The following is a 20,520-nucleotide window of genomic DNA, read 5'->3' as shown; positions in this document are numbered from 1 at the left end:
GTGTGTTTTGGGTCATTGTCATGCTGGAATACCCATCCACGACCCATTCTCAATGCCTTGGCTGAGGGAAGGAGGTGATCACCCAAGATCTGACGGTACATGGTCCCGTCCATCGTCCCTTCGATGTGGTGAAGGTGTCCTGTCCCCTTAGCAGAAAAACACCCCCAAAGCATAATGTGTTCACCTCCATGTTTGACGGTGGGGATGGTGTTCTTGGGCTCATAGGCAGCATTCCTCCTCCTCCTCCACACACGGCGAGTTGAGTTGATGCCAAAGAGCTCGATTTTGGTCTCATCTGACCACAACACTTTCGCCCAGTTCTCCTTTGGATCATTCAGATGTGCATTGGCAAACTGCAGACGGGCCTGTACATGTGCTGCCTTGAGCAGGGGGACCTTGCGGGCACTGCAAGATTTCAGTCCTTCACGGCGTAGTGTGTTACCAATTGTTTTCTTGGTGACTATGGTTCCAGCTGCCCTGAGATCATTGACAAGTTCCCCCCGTGTAGTTCTGGGCTGCTTTGTCACCGTTCTCATGATCATTACAACGCCATGAGGTGAGATCTTGCATGGAGCCCCAGACCGAAGGAGATTGACAGTTATTTTGTGTTTCTTCCATTTGCGAGTTATCGTGCCAACTGTAGTCACCTTCTCACCAAGCTGCTTGGTGATAGTCTTGTAGCCCAGTCCAGCCTTGTGCAGGTCTACAACCTTGTCCCTGACATCCTTCGACAGCTCTTTGGTCTTGGGCATGGTGGTGAGTTTGGAAGCTGAGTGATTGCTTGCTTCTATGGACAGGTGTCTTTTATACAGGTACTGTAACAAGCTGGGATTAGGAGCACTCCCTTACAGAGGGTGTTCCTCATCTCAGCTCGTTACCTGCATATAGTGAAAAGACACCTGGGAGCCTGAAATCTTGCTGTTTGATAGGGGATCGAATACTTATTTCCCTCACTACAATGCAAATCCATCGCTGACTTTTGGGCACTGGGCTTTTGAGGGTTGGTTTGTTGTTGTTCTGTCTCTCACAGCTACAATAAACCTACCATTCCAATTATAGCCTGGTCATTTCTGTGTCAGAGGGCAAACGGACAAAATCAGCAGGGGATCAAATACTTATTTCCCTCAGTGTAGTGTAGATCCATCACTAAAGGAGTAATGTGGTCTCTCCATGATGACCCAGAGACCAAGCTGGCTGCTGCATTCAGAACCAACTGAAGTTTCCGGACTACGTACAAAGGCAGCCCCACATAGAGCGCATTGCAGAAGTCAAGTCTGGAGGTTACCAACAAATGTACCACTCTTTTGAGGTCATTGATCTCAAGAAACAGGTGCAGCTGGCGTATCAGCTGGAGCTGATAGAAAGCACTCCTGGCCACTGGCTCAACCTGAGAAACCAGGGAGAGGTGTGAATCCAGAAGTACTCCCAGACTGCAAACCTGTTCCGTTTGGGGAAGTGTGACCACATCTAGAACAGATAGATCAAAATCATTTCTGGAGTTCTGACCCCGCACAATAAGTACCTCCGTCTTATCTGGATTCAGCTTAAGTTTATTCTCCCTCATCCAGCCCATTACTGCTTCCAGGCAGGCATTTAGGGAGGATATGCCAACTCCTGAAGAAGTTGACATGGAGAAGTAGATCTGGGTGTCATCAGCATACTGGTAACACCCAGCTCCAAAATCCCCTGATGATCTCACCCAGCAGTTTCATGTAGATGTTAAAAAGCATTGGAGAAAGTACGGAGCCTTGAGGGACACCATACTTACGCTCAGATTTAGAAGAGCAACTATCTCCAATTGACACCATCTGGAATCTATCCGAGAGGTAGGAGCAGAACCACTGTAAAACAGTGCCTCCCACCCCCAACCCCCTTAGACATTCCAGAAGGATACTATGGTCGATATTATCGAAAGCCGCCGAGAGATCCAAAAGGACCAACAAAGTCACACTTCCTCTGTCAATTCCCAATTGGAGATCATCCATCAGGCTGACCAAGACAGTCTCCACCCCATAGCCCGCCCAAAAACCAATTTGAAATGGGTCTAGATAATCAGTTTTCTCCAAGACTGCCTGGAGCTGAGGCCACCACCCTCTCAATTACCTTGCGCAGCCATGGGAGATTGGAAACAGGCCTATAATTGCTCAACTCCGAGGGATCTAATGTAGGCTTCTTTAGAAGAGGTCTAATGATTGCTTCCTTAAGACAGGGAGGCATCCTGCCCTCCCTCAGAGAAGCTTTTATGATTTCCACCGGGCTGTCTACAACAGCCTCCCTGCTAGATAGAACAAGCCAGGTTGGGCAAGGGTCAAGAGAACAAGTTGTAGGCCTCACCGCCCCAAGTAGCTTGTCCACATCCTCAGGAATCACAGACTGAAACCGATCCAGTCGAATCACAGAAGATGAGTTGTTGGGCACCTCCAGTTCAGACCTCATATTAATCATTAACTTTTGTAAACCGCTTTGCGATTGTTTTTAATGAAAGGCGATATATAAATAAATATTTATTGTGGAGTCTCCATCTAGGTTGGCCCGAATCAGAGAGATTTTATCTGCGAAAAACTCTTTAAACACATCACAGCGGGTAACTGATGACTCCATATTCTGGTTCAAGGGAGTGGGGGCAGATACTAGTCCCCTTATAACCCTGAACAACTCCACAAGACATGAACTCGCAGAGGCAATACGGGCAGAAAAGAACCGTCCCTTTGCCGCACATATTGCCTGAGCATAGATCTTTAGATGTGCTCTACATCGCAACTATCAGATTTGAGTTGAGTCTTTCTCCGCTTGCGCTCCAGTCGCCTACTTGCTGTTTCAGCCCCTATAGATCTTCCGTATACCAAGAGGCCAATTTTGAAGCAGGTCAGAGGGGACGCTTGGGAGCAATCACATCAACTGCCCTGGTGAGCAAGTTGTTCCACTTCTCAACTAGGGCATCAACAGGATCACCGGCAAAGCCAACATTAAATCCCTCCAAGGCTTCTTGGAATCCTACTGGATCCAATAACCTCTTTGGACGGAACATTCTAATATGCCCCTCGCCCCTGCAGAGCTGGGAAGTGGTTGTAAGTCCAACCTTAACCAGATGGTGGTCCGTCCATGACAATGGGGAAATCACAGGAGTCCCCACCCGCGGAACACCACCCTGATCAGAGTGAAAGACCAAATCAAGCATGTGACCTTTTCAAAACAGAGAAGATAGTGATGAAATGGTAGAGCATTTAAACAAATAAATTGAAGTAAAGCAACTGGGAAACATTTCCTTGTATCTCGGAGTATGAGTAGAAAGAGTTTGTCTTCTTAACCAGAAACAAAAGATAAGACCTTTTAGAATGTCTGGGTCTTACAGATGCCAAGGAAGTCAGCACTCCAGTGGAAGCCAGCTTCTTCAAGCAAGATGCAAACAGTGAGCTTCTGCCAGACAATGGGCAATATAGGAGAGCAATTGGGAAACTTCTATATATCGCCACAGTAACAAGTCCAGACATTGCTGGAGCTATGGGAATTTTAAGCAGGGAAGAGAGTACATGGACACAAAACGTCTGGATTGCAGTTAAAATACTCGGTAGGGACCTTAAAAGTACAGCTCAAATAAAACTTAAATTGCCAGCAAGTAGTAATCCTAGACTAGTGGGTTATATGGATGCAGACTGGGCAGAAGACAGAACAGATCATAAATGCACAAGTGGATGCCTATTCTTTTTATGGAGGAGGAATGATTAGTTGGTGCAGTCAAAGCGAAACACTTTTGCTTATATGTGTCAACCACTCAGGCTTGCCAGGGAATGGTATGGATACAGAAATTGTTGCAAGACATAGTTTGTCAAACAATTCAGTTGCTTTTGGTTCATCAGTTCCAAAGTTGTATTTCACTTTCATAAATGGAGAAGACAAAATCCAGACGAAAGCATATTGACACACAATACCATTAAGTACGTCATGTACAAGAAAAGGGCCTTGTGGAGTTGAAATACTGTGAGAAGATAGCAGATGTACTCACAAAGCCATTTCCAAGAGATCGTTTTCTAGCACTGCATGAGATGACGGTAGTGGTTGATTGGTGCTCAAGCAATGAGAAGGAGTGTTAGAAGTGAGAATTCTAAAGCATTGCTCTTAGCACCGCAGTGAGCCCTTCTGGCCACTAGAGGCATGATGAGATGTTAATAGGTCTTTCTTGGTCAGTTTAGAGTAGGTTAGAACTGTTCAGGTGTTGAAGGCTAGTGCCTGCTTGGGTATGTTATTCTATAGCTCTTGGAGTATGTGATGTTTTAGTTTCCTAATAAATCTGTGTTTTTTTGAACTAAACCTACTACTGTCTCCAGATAATCTCTTGGGCTGAACTTCTTTACCACCATAGCATACTCTACTGTATGAGGACTTTAATGTTTCTCCTCACACGCCTCAACATAATCTCCATTGCCAGTGAAGAAACTTTTGATCATGCATAATTTGCAAATGGCAGATTTCTTGAATTTTCCTTTTACAAATCCTTCAGTCATTTTCAGTCATGAGTGCAAAACAAATCTATACAACTTAGTCAGTCCTCCCACACATATCGGAAGGCTGCAGGGAGGCTGATCAGCATTGATGTCATAATCACCTCAGCCAATGGGAGCATGTTTGCTGTGCCAGGGAAAAGTGAATTTTTAAATAGAGTTGTTAATCTACTTCACATAGGATGAAAAAAAATGCAACACTACCTAATGGTGAGCTGCTTAATGGATTAATACTATTAAAAATACTATATGAGATTTAGGAGGCATCCCCATTGTGGACAACTATAGGCAGTTCTAAGATTCAGAATAATGTATACTGTTCAGTATAGAAATGGATGGAATGGATTGTGTCTGTATTGAGACAGTGCATCTTCCTTACTGTTTTTACTGGTTGGTATTGGATGACAGCAATATTTTTCTTTTCTATGAACTGCAAATGTGGGGTTAAAACATAAGAGAACACAAGCAGCTGAAATACTATGGTACTAAGGACCTATAAATAGCTATGCTGACTTTTCTGCAGAGATGGTAGTGACAGTAAAAGCTTGTCTAAAAGCAAGTCTTTTGGCAGTCAGGCAGGGTGGATAAAAATCAATGATTAAAAATAAATAAATAATAAAATCAGTTTTTTTATTTAAATTGGATTTTTAATTTAAACTGGATTTTTTAAAAAATAAAATGCTTTTTAAGGAAAAAATCTATCTAAAGATAGTTTTCTATTTAAGATACATTATAGTCCAAAGGCATTCATCATGAAATAAGGGTTAGTTTTTAGTTATGTAACATGAGGCTATATATATGCAGTGTTTAATTTTTTTGGTAAATTAATTCAATTAATCCATTCACAATGTCATGCTCTTCCAGAGGTTTCTGTAAGATTATTTTGGGCAATTTTTCTACCTAGAAGAGGACCAAAAATGAAACCTTCATCTGGTTGCAAACACTTAAGATTATACCAGCAAGAATGAGTCTTTATGTAAAAAAAACCCATGATTTAAATCTAGTCTTACTGACTAGTGATTTAAATTGTGATTTAAATCAAATCCACCCTGCAGTCAGGAGAGATACTCTTCTATAGTCTCCAAATTAGCCCATATGTATGTGGTAGTGCATGTTAGCATCCACATGCAGACAATTCCAGGTGAATTATGGGCATGTTTGAAATCTGCAATAAACACAAATGTAGATGCCCACCCGAATATGATTTGTCAGCTTTATGCCCCAAAGTGGTGACACTCACATGTATTCTGGGACATGCATTCTGGGATATGTATTCTGGATCATCTTCTGGCATGATCACCAAATCTAGGACAAATTCAGGCAGTACCATACAGCCTAAAGACTCACATCACTGTTCCCTCTAAGGCATGCGTGCGCTCACAAGTTTTCTGATGTTTGTTCAGTTAATATTAGATCCTACTCAGGTTGAAATAGGAAGGCCCCGCTCTGAATGCATGTGCTCACACAGTGTCTTTGATATTGCCACCCAGGACAAAACTCATTCCACACAGAGATGGAAAAAATTAGAGGGACCACTGATTCATATGCATAATGTTTTTTCAGTTGTTGTAGTAAAGGATGGCTTGCTGCTCATGGTGTGCATAATTATGCTGCCTCTGGTCAGATAGGTTTTGAAACAAAATAAAACCCATTTGCCAGATACTGAGGCTTTCCTGGATGGCGATCTATGCCACCTTCCCAACACTTAAGGTCACATTCATATGGAAGACGACTTAAGAATGGCAGTGGTAAGGTGCTGTTCATACAGCCAGCAGCATTATTGACCTTTCCCCCCTTTACTCTTAACTGTTCTTTCTTTAGCGGTAGCAGCTTGCTTTCCTTAGCAGATACCTGTTAGTTTAGGGGCACTGAGATACCATGCACACATCACATGTTTAGGTGGTGAGATTTTATAGTGACAGCTTCTCTTCACTGGAACAATTTTTGAAATTTATTTCATAGGCTTTCATAAACATTAAGTGTTTAACATAAACTTCCATTTACTTCTCTAACTGTGCAAATTGGATTCTGCATAATTAATCACAGGTATTTGAAGAATATGGGGCTATCAGAGAATTTCTTCTTAGGAGCACAGATTGTGTTAAAAGCATGGACTGCCTCTTAGACTATTTCTAAATTAAATGCAAACATTGTTTGAGTTGAACAGGGAATTATGGGGCAGTACGTATGGAGACAACTTTGTGGCTGGCTTGTTAATTAACACTGAACAAACCTAATGTAGCCAGCAGATGCCTCCTTGTAAATAATACCAATGCATTCTTTTTACCATAAGCCACTTCTTCTCTAAGGCAGTTGGCATATGAGATTTTCATTTTTTCTTCAGAACACTTGGTTGAGAAAGTGGTTTATGTCATATCAATGAAAGCATACAACTTTCAGGGAGATTGAGGCCTAATAAACACCTACTTTATGCTTAAAGTGAGTTTAAAAAAAAAATTAAAGTCAAAGGTAATGTTTTCATCTGTTTCCTTTCCCTCTGTGTATTTTATAGCAGAACGTTCAGGTTATAGGAAAAGCTTCCATGTGCATACCAGGGCAATGATGTCTCCAGTTGACTCCCAGCTGCACACACACACCCCGCCATCCAAAATATTGGGAATCCTGTGGAAATAGAAAATACGTACTATCTGTGCAGAAATGCCTCATTTTGCAGACAACGCTCTTTGCACTGAGGCCATCAATTGAATGTTTTATTAGATAACCAGCACAGTTCCTTAAATTTTTATTGCTTTCATTTGAACTTGAAGGGCCATTTAGACAATGCTGGCTCCCTCTTAATCTGGGTTAAGAATATGAGAGCCAGCTTCAGAGATGTGTATTTGCTGCTCAATTTCTTCCCCATGTCCCCAAAATATCTCACATAATTGAAAGTGGGCATCTCATTCACATCCTGGCTAGCATTAGTAGTTTTGCTGACAGCAGCCTGAACCTTTCCCTTAACTATGGTTCAAGGGGGTGGGAGGGAAAAGGGAAGGTGCCCTCTGAGGAGAAAGGAATGTGCATACTGAGGTCAGGATTCAGATTCGTCACTTGGTTCGGAGGGAGCCAGCATTAACATATACACCCTCTCCCTCAACTTTAGAATGTGAAACCACTCTAAGCTTGAGTGGTCTGCATAAGAAGTTTCTATTTTGCAACAAGTTAAAAGTGAAAATGTTGCTTTTCTGTCATGCTGACGCTATAAAATTATTTTCATAAATATTTTCAGTTTGTGTTGGTACTATTGAAATCTAACCAAAACAGTTGAAATAATTAATTTAACAAGATATCTAATCATTACTGGAAATTGTAAGGGAGGGCAGAAAATATGTGTAAAGTAACTGTCACCCACTCCCCCTTTGGCTCCAGCCCAAAGGGCATTGTATCAGTGCATTGGGAATAGAGCCACAATTGCTCAGTACTTCTGTTCAGTTCCTTAGTGGAATATCCTCTTCTATCATGAATACATCTATGCTTTTCTGTAAGTATTCCTGAATGAAATTCATTCTCTGAATTATTTAAATATAGGTGTTCTGTTACTTTAAAAATACCCAATTATCTTGATATTGCAGAATTGAAAGTGTTGTGCTATGTCCTTCTGAAGCCCACTCTTTCTTGTATATAAATACCTAATGGAAGTGTAATCAAGACTGGTTCTGGTACACACTATCATTTCTTTCTCTCTCTAGCAAAGGGGGTGGGGGTGGGCAGGATGCCGGTAATGTATGTTGGCTTACTGTACCTATTTAGCCTTGTAAACCTGTTCTGTGAAAAACCTTTCAAGACATACTAGCAATAGTGCACTTGAGGGTAAATCTGTAGACTGAACACTTTACTTAAATGTGTTTTGCAGGTTGGACAATCTGCTCAATATGGCTTATGGAGTAAAGAGGTAATGAGGAATCATGTTAGGTCTATAATACTTAACCTTCCTAATAATAAGCTAGTGCTTGAGTTGAAAATACTTTGGAGTACTGTAACCATTTTAAAAAATATATAATTTATTGAGTTGTTGCTTGCATGTTCAGATATTAAACAAACCATTTTTATTTCAGTGCATCACTTACCACCTCCTACCTTGCCATCACCTTTATACTTTCCATTCCTAGCATTATTATTAACATGCTTGTTTCTCTAGCTGACCGCTGTTATTGCACAGTTAGTGTCCAGCATTTGGTGACACTATAGTATTGCCTTGTGTATGAGTCTAGCATTTTGAAATAACTTTGGGCCTTTTTGCACTGATTATGTGTGTTGCACACCAATAACAACAAGACACATGTGACTGGATGAACATGGGCCATTTTTAATTAATTTAATTACAATAACCTGCAATGAGGCATTTACAATTAGGGTGCAGGTACCCCCACTGTGGGTCAGCCTCATAAGGAGGACTGCCCACCACAGGACAAAGACTGGTGCCAAAGCCAGATGTTTCCACCACCACAAGGTTTTAACCCCGCTGAGGGGAGGTCAGCCAGCCCCCACCCAGGCCACAAAACATTGAGTGGTGGGCACCAGCCAGCCTCCAAGTAGGGGTGGATCTCCACCCAAGGGCTGTTCCTCTGCTTGCCTCTTGCCTTAAATGGTCCTCCAGTAAGACACCGAATAAGACAACCTTTTGTTTGGAGATTATGTGAGTTGTAATCAACATCATCTGGGAATCCATGTTAGAGGCAACACTGCAACCTACCCCAATCTGCACTCACCTGCAAAATGACCAAACATTCAATAATGACAATCTAACAAATAGTGAGAAATAGGTGGGGAAAGGCCACACCAGAGCCAATAGGGTGTAACCCCAAATATTCCTACTTCGCCCCAAAAGGCAACTGGAATACTCTCACTGAAATGGGATGGGGGGCAATGGGTGCTTTGCCCCAGAACAACTGAGGGTGATCTGATGGGAGCTGGCCACTTCAGCAGCCGCTTCCTTGCTCTGATTGACCAGCCCAAGTCATGTGCCAAGGGAGCCAAAATGGCACCCCCCGAGTCTATCTCAAGGGCCGGATGCAAAACTCTGCCCCCTGCACTACCTGGATGTGGCAGCAGGGAGCGGTCTTCTAGTTGCATCTTAATCTTTGTGCGAGAGATGTCATTCTTTGCACTGCCAATAACATTAAGTTATTAACATTTATAGTTGCACATTAACATTAACATTAAGTTATTAACACATATAGTTGCACATGTCCATTGTAAAATGGACTTGTTAACAGTGATACTAGCATAACTTAGTGGTCAAAGTAGTTCACATATATTACCTCAGTATATCTTATACATTTCTGCAATATAGAACAGTAATAGCCCCATGTTTAGTTCACACTTATATCCCACTCTTCCTCCAAAAAGTCTCGAATGATGTACATAGTTATGTTTATCCTCATAACAAGCCTGTGAAGTAGGTTTGGCTGAAAGAGAAGTGTCTAGCCCAGAGTCACCCAGTGAGTTTCATGGCTGAACAGGGATTTGAGCCTGGGTCTCACCAATCCTAGTTAAACATCCTAACTGATACACCATACTGGCTCTTACTGCATATGAGAAGTGGTGCCCAAGAAATAGTGGTTTCCCTACAGGCTGAAATAGATGCAACGGAATAGATTCATGATCAGGATTTCTCAGCCTTTTAATATTTTAACAGTTATGGGTCCCTGCAAATCTTTAGGGCTAGAGGAAGCGGTTAAACTATTCCTTCATGCCATTGTCTGTGTTCTAAAATCCCCTCTTCCTCCTGTCTTTCCTAGAAGGGAAAATCCAAGTTGTCCATAGTCATACCATCCCATTCCCACCCCCCATGGGTAACTAACAGCTTAGAATGGAGTGATCATTCCATTCAGGAAAATGGTTTAGTGAGAATGCTAACTGGCATCTCCCAGCTTGGATCAGATTTGAGGGACAGCTGTGACTGCTATTAGTTGTTGTTTTTGGGAGATCCTGTTTTCCTGCATCATGTCTCCTTGCACCCTTGAGTTGAGTTCATGACTGAGGCAAAGTGTGACCCTAACACACTTGGGATCATATGTAGATTAGCAATGTTAGGTGTTAACACCTTTTGAAATAATTTCCATTGTCTTTTAGGATAGTTATTTATTTATTTTACATACTTTTATACTGCCCAAAACTTATGTCTCTGGGCGGTTTACAAGATAAAAACAACATTAAAACAACAGTTAAAAACAAAAACAAGAAATGTAAAACACAACAATTAAAAAAAAATTTAAAACAGTATTTTAAAACATTAAAAACAATCAAAACAGTATCACTTAAAAGCTTGGGTGAACAGATGCCTCTTTAAAGACTTTTTAAAAATTGTCAGAGATGGGGAGGCTCTTATTTCACCAGGGAGTGCATTCCAAAGCCTCGGGGCAGCAACAGAGAAGGCTTGTCCCTGAGTAGCCACCAGACGAGCCAGTGGCATGCCCATCTACTGGGTAAGGCTGCTTGTGTGGCGCTCCGGGATTGGGCCTGATTCTGGCAGTGCCCCACAGGGTAACCCGAGTTTTCTACCCAGGCGTTTACTGAGGTAGAAGAGTGAGTGTGCCTATCTTCCCTAGTCCCCGGTTGTATGAATGCTTAGGCTGCCTGTAGCCTGAGTGTTCATAGAGCCAGGTGGTTAGAGCGCTCGGCAGTGGTGCATTGTCAGATTCCTGAAGGCCGGGCTGTGATTCCCTGGCCTCCAGATGACCGCACTGCTCCCAGCAGCCTGACTCGTGGGCTTGCAAGCAGTATGGCTGAAGAGGACAGCCAGACTGTCTGCGGGGGAGGTAGGTGCGCTCCTGCCTTCTACCAGCCCTTCCCTGCCCCACACAATTAGATTGTGTGAACGACTTTATCCCATTATAAGAGCAGGCGAGCCTTTGAGCATGAACATTTTACAAAATATTTTATCAAAGTATCTAAACAAAATATTCATAAAATAGGACAACAGTGCAGGAGTGCCTTACTGCTCTTCACTTTTTTAAAAGGAAAAATTAGAACCATTCCTGTTTGGAACTGCAGGATGAGTGTACTTAGCCTCCAATGAACTAAATTAAAACTTTTTAAGAAAGATGAAGAGATGGGGTAGGGGTGTTGAAGATCAATAGGTTGCAAATGATAGCTAGTAAATAGCTCATGACCTTTGACTAATCTTCTTTCAAAGTATAGAGTGGTTGCTATAGCAGTTCCCCAAACATTTGATAATGGAGGCATACTGTTTTTCTGAATTAAGCTTGTAGGGGCACTTTACCATTGTTGCCAAAAAGACTGGAAGGAGAACTACCTAGAGCAGCAACTCCTGAGGACACATGACCTCCTGAGGATAGGTAATTCTGGTCTGTCCCAATATTGGCTGAGATTACTCCATTCCTCCCAGTGTTGAGACTCAGCAGAACACCTTGCTCTCAGTGTCTGAAAGAAAGCATGGGAGTGCTAATTATCCAGTTTTAATTTATTTCTCAGTATAATCATAGTTCTAGCTAGTTGCACAAATTCATGAGCTTGTGTTCCAGACTAGTGTTGCACTTCCTCAAGTGTGCTTGCATTTGGGCAACTTCAACACACCTCATTAGTGGTGTGCACAGACCGGTCCAGACGCCATTTTGGGGGCCTCCGAACCAGTCTGGATCCAGACCAGTCCGGCGGGGGTGTGTGGCTACCCTTAAGGGCGGGGGGGTAGAACTTACCCCTCCCGCCGCTCTTCCTCCTCTGGCGCTGCTTTTAAAATCCAAGTTTTCAGGGCGGCAACGTTCTTCCCTGCTGCCCCGGCCCCCGTCGTTGCCCGGAAGTAGCTTACAAGCCAACACGCATGCGTGCGTCACGACGCGCGCCTGGCGCCACATACATCATACGCACACTGCCTCCCCGAAAACTTGGATTTTAAAAGCAGCGCCAGAGGAGGAAGAGCGGCGGGAGGGGTAAGTTCTACCCCCCCGCCCTTAAAGGTAGCCACCACCCCCTTGCCGGTCCGGACGGATCCGAACCGATGCACACCACTACACCTCATTTATATTAATGGGGACATTTGTGCAAGAGCGCATTTCTGCAAATTCCTGCTTTTTAACATGACTAAGTTAACATCTTGAATGAGAATGCTGGATGTCAGTCATTTTGCAGCCTTTGAGGAAAGACATGCATACTCTGCAAAACAAATGCACCTTTACAGCACACACATTGTGCAGAAAGGTTCTTAGTTTACTTTATTCAGCATGTTAATACGTGGGAATAAACTGCATTCTTGAATTCATGTCTTGAAGTAGCCCGTTCCCTAAATACTTTTTGTGTTTTTTTCTGTTTTTCCCACATTGGCTAGTAGGTTTTCTCCAATGACCATTGATGGAATGACCAGTTTGGCTGGGATCAATATCCCGGGACATGCGGGAACAGGATGGTGCATTTTTGTGTACAATTTAGCTCCTGATGCAGATGAGAGCATCCTGTGGCAAATGTTCGGACCCTTCGGAGCAGTTACCAACGTGAAGGTCATCCGCGACTTCAACACAAACAAGTGCAAAGGTTTTGGATTCGTGACTATGACAAACTATGATGAGGCAGCCATGGCAATAGCCAGCCTGAATGGATATCGTCTTGGAGACAGAGTTTTGCAGGTCTCGTTTAAAACAAACAAAACGCACAAAGCCTAATGAGTTGCCCTCAGCCCAATTTATATTTGAAAACTATTCAACAAAGGCAAGTTAAAATAAACTTTATACATTAGTAAATGTCTTTGTAAGTCAGTGTTGAGATGGGGGCGGGGGATGAAAAGACTAGCATCCTAAGAAATATTTGAGATTTTTTATTGCTAGTATTTGAATTAAAACTTCTTAAATATCTTATGTTTGAATATGGACAAGAGGTACAGGGTTTTTACCTGTCACAATGCATTCTATTGCCTTCTTTGAAGAAGGCGGACCTTTTAAAATGTTTGAGCTAAGGGAAGAAATTTCTTTTACACGACTGCCTTGAACCTGTGAGTAGATATTGAGGCTTTGTGTTATAATCCTTATGTTAGTTGTCTTACGTTGTGTTTGATTTACACTTTAATGCCTTGCTGTTTAGTCTGTTCAAGAAAAGTGTTTTTGAAGTTTACATTTTTATTTATAAAGTTTAAAAATATTTATTTTGTAATTATGATTTGGGTTGGGGAAGGGGGGGTGGTGCATTATAAAAGCTTATTGTAAGATTACTGGAGAACTTTTCGTAAAGCAGTACCTTGCCAAAGAGATAAGAGCCTCTTTGATGTGGGTTTAAAAAAAAAACAAAGCATCTATTTTTATAAAAAAGAGAAAATTTGGAGAAACTTTTTACAGGTCCTGGAACAAATATTTTGACTTGAATACTTTGAGAAATCTCTTCATATGACACCTAGTGAGCTTTTAAAACTTACCAGGAAATTTGCAGTGGTTGGGGGAAAAACACTTTAGAGAGATTTATGATGTAGAAATTCTTTAGAGATCTTTGTTATTCAAGAAATGGAATCACTGGGAAAGCACTGCTGGTTTTGCTTTTGTAATCGTTGGTGCAGTCTCTGAACATCCTGGTTACTATGTGATAGGTGGCTCACGTTAACTTGTGATTTTGAAACAAAAGAAAAATTTAAAAGTATATAAGAGCAGGCAAGAAATTTAAATTAACTGAGATGGGGGAAAAAATCTGTTCTTCCTATAGAATTCCCTTCAGATAGAGCTCATGGTGTTTAGTGATGTACTTGCAGTATTGTTTGAAGAATTGTTTTGTCTTAAAGAAAAAAGATGTTTGCACATGGTCTGCGCAATGGCAGATCAGGAAGAAGCAGTCTTGCGTTGGATATATTTGAAGGTATTTTGAAAGTTATGTTCAAGGCTAACACCTGAGCTTTGTGTAATGTAAATAAGATTTTTCGTTTATGAACCTCTTTTCAGCTAATATTTTGAGTTCCCTTCTGGTTTTTGTTCTATTTACTTAACATGCCAAGTGGTGTTCAAATTTTGAATGTTTTGTATGTTTTTTTCCTTTGTAAATGGCATTAACATTGTTACTTGAGGTCTGCTTATTCATTTTTGTTGTCCTGGGGACTTGAATTTACAGTGTATCAGATACGTTGCAAATTTTGTCTGTAGATAGTCTAGCTTCAGCTGTTTATGGTGATGCTACATTTTTGTTTATAAATATGTTTGTGGTAAAAAAAATGAGTATAACCATAGGTTTTGAACAAATTCCTTACATTTTTCATACCAGAATCATAAATACCTGTATGCTATTGAAATTTAACTTTGTATGATGCTTAAATCACTTATTTGGGGGAAATAATAAAGTCTCTACCATGTATGGAAGAAATTTAAGGTCAAAAAGTACAAATATTTTCTGATTAGCATCTAGCTTATAATAAATTTTTAAAAGCTGAAGGCTGCAGTGCCTTCACAGGATGCACTGACAACTATATAGTTACGTCCTGCTTTTTGTATAAACTGAGATGCTCATACGCTTCCCCTTAGAACAAGCAATGTGCTATGCATAACATACTTGTACATTATCTTTGCAGTTGCTTTCGATTCTTATTTTTTAAAAAATTGTAGTTATAAAATTTTCAGTATAGTACAGTACATATACTGTGGGAGAATAAAGTGTGTTAAAGTGGCAAGCGACTTTTCATGCTGGACCCATTCAATGCTACTAAAAAAAAACCAATTGGCCTCCTGAAGACACTCATCATAGCTGTGTTGAGCAACTATTCTGCATTTAAACAAAATTTCTATGCTTCAGAAAACAAGAGTTCCGTTGTGGTGATGGTGGGGGGGAGGGGAAACAGTAGCGATACTATTTGCTACTCTATACTGCTGTAGCGCAAAAAAAAAAAGGCATTGATGAGAAGGCATGTATCGGGCTTCACTTTACACTGTTTATCAGAGCACTTAATAAAATGTAAGGCTGGTATTTATTTGAAGTTGTACAGTATGACTTAATTCACATCTGTTGGAGTAGAAAAAAATATATTCTGTTGAGTATTTAAAAGAGGCTGTACATGTTTTCTTTTGTGTTCGGATCCTTTGTACTTTTTCATGTTCAGTACATCAATAAACAAAGTTGAAGGGAAAGAAGAGTGTGGTGCACAGCTCTTTAACATTTTTGTGGGTTTATTTTTGTGTGTGCTTTACTGATTGTGACATTCAAAATATGTGGGGAGAAAAAAGGAATCCAGACTCTGTACAGATACAATTAGATGTGACACTAGTATTGTGTCACTGAGATATATCTAATTTGCATGGGCTGGTCAAATCTGATTTTGTCACAATGCAATTAGGCGTGTTCTGCATTGTGAAAGTCACTTTAAAGTACACTCCTGTGTAGTAAGATAGCTGCTGCTTAGCAGGTTCAACTTGCCCCAGCAGCCAGAATTACTAAACACTGCATTTTATAGGGTCACTGATATGTGAGGAGGAGGATATTGGAGACTTGCTGTGCCTTTTGTAAGGGCCACACATAGGCATGGCATTAGAGATCCATAATTAGATCTTCCAGTATGGGTGTGTGTGTGTGTGTGTGTGTGTGTGTCTTAAAAATGCTGCAGGGTATCCTGATTTTGCATTGGGGAGTGACATGGGGGGGTCACCATCCCGTGACAGTTCTTCACGCAGATCACTCCACTCCCTGAAGCGGCTGCTGTCCAGGGCACTTTCCAGATTACATGCTGCAACAGGGGTAAAATGCTTCAGGTTGGCAGGATCGTATTGAAAACAATACCTAGAATCTTAAATGGGGAAATACAGGTATTCTTCTGTAACAGATTTGCAATGTTGTAGCACTATAACACAACTATAAAATATGAAATAAGGCATTGGAAATGTGAACCATCTTGCTGTCACCACAGGGACTGTGGTATCACAACACAGGAAGTACGGAAGCACACTTAGCAGTTTCGTTATGACCCTGTTGTAGGGTTTAATCTGGAAAGCGCCCAGGGAGGGGAGAAAAGACACTAAATTGTCTTTGTATGTTCTCCCTCCACAACTAATAGCAGCTTCAGGGTGTGATATGGATCAGGACCATGGTGCAGGAGATATGGTTAGCGTGTCCTTCCCTGCTATGGTCCCAGTCGTAATTAGGTCGTCTGCTGCTCTTTTTAAGAAGAAAAAGACATTGGGAGATTCAGTCTTCAAAGCTGCACATAGTATTTGCTTTGGTCTAGATTATAATACATGCACTAGTTAAGCAGTTGGAAGGCATGTGTGCATGAAGACAATACTAATCCCAAAGTACAACCTACTACTTTTAGCAGCCATGGCTGCCCACCAGGAATCTCTTATCCATCTTTTCCAGCAATCTCTAAACTCAATTTCTTTTCATAAATTCAGAAATAATTTTCTCCTCCTTTTGGCACACCATCTTGACCCCCACCATCACTCATAGATATGACTAGCAATCTTGGCTTGCCTTCCTTGATTGCTTGATAATTAGCATTTATTGGAGGTAGCCTAAAAGTACTGCAGGATAGCCCAGTTTTGTAATGGGTGATTCTGTAGGTTTTGAATAACATGGTTTGGAAAAACTTTTTTTCTTATACCTACTATTTTCCATTAAGCATGCAATGTCTCTTTCGAAGGATAAAAGATACAATGTGCGGGGTGGTGCTGGTGGTGCTGTTGTATTAGACCAGTGTTTTTGGTATAGGAGTATACAAGCCTCAGATTCACTGAGCTTAGTCAGATTTTGCCCAAAGAGTTATTCTGTAAAAATGCAAATACTTGCATATTTCTGCAACACTTTATTTTATCCAATAAAGTTTGTTTGATTTTATAGTAAATAATCTTACTATTGATCACTATATCAATATATTGATCATTGGGGTGGGGCAGGCACATTAAGTTATCTTGTAGAAATTTGCATGGCAGTGTCTCCTTATATTAATAAGCAAAAATAGTGATGGCATTTAGAATTTAAAAGAAGAATTAGTCCCACTGTGTTAAAATAAGTTGCCTTGCGACCTGGATAATCACAATGGTGCAGTAGTAAATACTTATCGGTCTGGATTCTCCAGTATTTCTGGTGGAAGATAAACTGGATCTGGCAGATCACTGTGAGTACCCCCTTGAAACTGGATACTGGGGCTGGTGATCCTACTGATGTTGGTGAGTACAGCAGATCTTGGAAAAAAGGAATTCTGCAGTTCTCCCACCCCACAGTGGCCCCAGGTAAGAGTTCATTTTTATTTACTTGTGGGTAGAAGCCATGGATGTGTGGTTGGTTTTTTTTTGCTTCTGTGGAAGCTCAAAACACAGAAAGAAGTATTGAATGCAGAATTATGCATCCTAAGAACTTTCACTTGAACTTTTTAATTAAAGTTCCCACTTCCAGCTCTTATGACTGTGAATGTGTGTGTTGGGTTGTATGCACACTGGCCTATTTTGTGTAATTTAAATAGATCACAATTCTGTGTTGCCTGCTACAGAATTGTACATTTGTACTAAACACAAGAGTTTATACAGACTTGGCAATGGCTGTTCTAGCATGTAAACAAGGCTCCATTGTGTTAGTATTGTCTTGAAAAGCGAATTGAGATTCTGACCACCTTGAAGGTGAAGTGTGCCATCGAGTTGGTGTCTATTCCTGGCGACCACAAAGCCCTGTGGTTGTCTTTGGTAGAATACAGGAGGGGTTTACCATTGCTATCTCCCACGTAGTATGAAATGATGCCTTTCAGCATCTTCCTGTATCGCTGCTGCCCGATATAGGTGTTTCCCATAGTCTGGGAAACATACCAGCGGGGATTTGAACCAACAATCTCTGGCTTGCTAGTCAAGTCATTTCCCTGCTGCATGCCAAAAATGGAGCTAGATCTATCCACTTACAAGTCATCTAGTAGTATTTAGGGGTGGGTGTGAGGGGGGATGGAAGGTGGTGAACTCCATTTCATCCAGTTCTTCTACTCATCATTGCAAATTAGAATTGCCACTCATTTCTGCTTGACATGGATTGTATGACTGAAATTGACACTTCTCGGTGCTTGTTGAAACAGTCTTGCAATTGTTTATGTATTGCAATTTAGCATTAATAGAGACAGTAATCCAGTAGTCTGTTCTTACAACTATTTCAGGGCCATTGAAAATGTTCAACTTGTGTCAAATCCCTATACCACCAGTTCCATCATGCTACTAGTATGGTAGCATGCCAAAACCAAATCTGGTTGATGCATCCCATGATAGCAATTTGCAGGAAATGGCTTGAACACAGCCTAATCAAACTGTCAAAGATGGGCTTAGCATTTCTGCAACCATAGTATGTTGATGTCCTGAGAATAACATGGATTAAATGTTCACTATGCTTCAAAAAATAACATATTTTGCATGAGATTGTTGAAGGCTAGGTGAACGTTCTTCACTTGGGCTAAGCTTCCCCGAGCCAAGTTCTTTCAAATTAATTTTGGAGACTGCAAAACAACCCTGCACTATTTTCTCTGGGTCCATAGTATGTATTGGACACCCAAATCTATTTCTCCATGACATCTTCATCAGGAAATGGCATAACTCCCCTAAATGCTTGTCTACAGGCAGTAATGGACTAGATGAGGGATAATAAATTGAAACTGAGTCCAAACAAGATGGAGGTACTCATAGTAAGGGGCCATACTTTGAGGGACGTGATAGATCTTCCTGTTCTGGATGGAGTTGCACTCCATCCAGAGGAACAGGTACGTAGCTTGGGAGTGCTTTTGGACCTAGGCCTCACTCTGGTTTCTCAGGCTGTGGCTATGGCCAGAAGTGCTTTCTATCAACTTTGGTTGATATGACAGCTCCATCCATTCCTTGAAGATAATTATCTCAGAACTGTGGTGCACTCTCTGGGTAACCTCTAGGCTTGACTACCACAATGCTCTCTATGTGGGGCTGCCTTTGTATGTAGTTTAGAAACCAGCTTGGTCTAAAATGCAGCAGCTAGATTTGTCTCCAGGGTTTCTTGGAGAGACTATATTATGCCTGTTTTAAAACAACTGCATTGGCTGCCAGTAGGTTTCTGGGCAAAATATAAAGTTGCTACTGGGCTAGGGTGCACACCCTAGATATTTGTGGCTTAACACATTTATCAGCCTTTAAAAGAGCCCTTAAGACTCATTTTTTAGCTTTGCTTTTAGTAATCTGTGGATGTTGTTTTTAAAATTTTGTTAAGTTTTCTTTATTTCGTTTTTATTGTATTCTTCTTTGTGAACTGCCTAGAGCCTTGGGGAGTCAGGCAATATATAAATAAAATAAATAAATATTATTGATTGGAATACTTCTATGCCACTTTCTGTCAAAAGGTTCTCCAAGTGTTTTCCATAGCAAAAGAAAAGAGAGAATATGGTTGCTTGTTGCAAAATGGCTAACCATCTTAAAAAATAAAACACCCATTAACAGCTACTGGAGGAACTTGGAGTGGGTTGAACAGGAACAGTGGCTCTCTTCCTAGTAATTTGAGACCTACCACTTTAGAAGGAGCCTGTTGCCTCAGTTAGGCAGTTTCCCCACCTATTTTGCACGGCTGGTGCTGAGTAAACCCTCGAGTCAGCCAATGAAATGGCCTTTGATGGAATTTGCTGGCAAACCTAGTATGAAGTCTTCAGTATGGTGTGAATACAATGTTGCCTTCCAGCAGATCAGGAGCTAACCCTGAAGGCCTGCTTCTTGCCTGCTCTGCTGCAAATCCCCCTCTCTATTGCCTTTTTGGCTATTAATCTTAGATTGGTGTTAATTTAATTAATTGGATTAGTCCACAGAGAGTGACTGCAGTTAATGCAAACTGGATCTCCTCTTCAAGTTTTGTGAAGTTGCTTCAAATCCTAGTTAAGATGTGACCCCTAATGATCATTATCAGCTAGCAGTGGAGAAGGTATCTTTGTGGTTTAAGGCAAGTAAAGCAGGACGGGTGGATCTGGCATTGGGCATGGAGAATGGTGTGGTCCAAGGCTGTGCTTCTCAAGGGATCCTGCATTACATTTGCACACATTTTAAGACACATTAGTAGTGTTGCGTATTCCATCTGACTGCAACATCACCACTCTTCTTGAATCCACATGCACCCAAGGGCATCAACCTAG

General features: G+C 41.3%; 1 protein-coding gene across 20 annotated transcripts in view; it reads left to right on the top strand.

The window, feature by feature from the left end:
* The window catches only part of ELAVL2 (ELAV like RNA binding protein 2), a 185,189-nt gene extending 169,600 nt beyond the window's left edge, over positions 1-15,589 (top strand). For 14 of the 20 annotated variants that reach the window (XM_053298729.1, XM_053298738.1, XM_053298723.1 and 11 more), the window contains 2 exons: positions 8,353-8,391; positions 12,787-15,589. In XM_053298729.1, coding sequence (XP_053154704.1) covers positions 8,353-8,391; positions 12,787-13,117 — 370 coding nt within the window. In that variant the 3' untranslated portion in view covers positions 13,118-15,589. The remainder of the gene's footprint in view (positions 1-8,352; positions 8,392-12,786) is intronic. The other 6 variants (XM_053298731.1, XM_053298726.1, XR_008316722.1 and 3 more) reach the window with 5 other exon arrangements.
* Positions 15,590-20,520: the final 4,931 nt, after the last annotated feature.

This window comes from Hemicordylus capensis, chromosome 2, assembly GCF_027244095.1.
Source record: "Hemicordylus capensis ecotype Gifberg chromosome 2, rHemCap1.1.pri, whole genome shotgun sequence".
NCBI classification, from domain to species: Eukaryota; Metazoa; Chordata; class Lepidosauria; order Squamata; family Cordylidae; genus Hemicordylus; species Hemicordylus capensis.
Note: the sequence above shows the minus strand (reverse complement) of the source record. Positions and strands in the feature narration are given on the sequence as shown.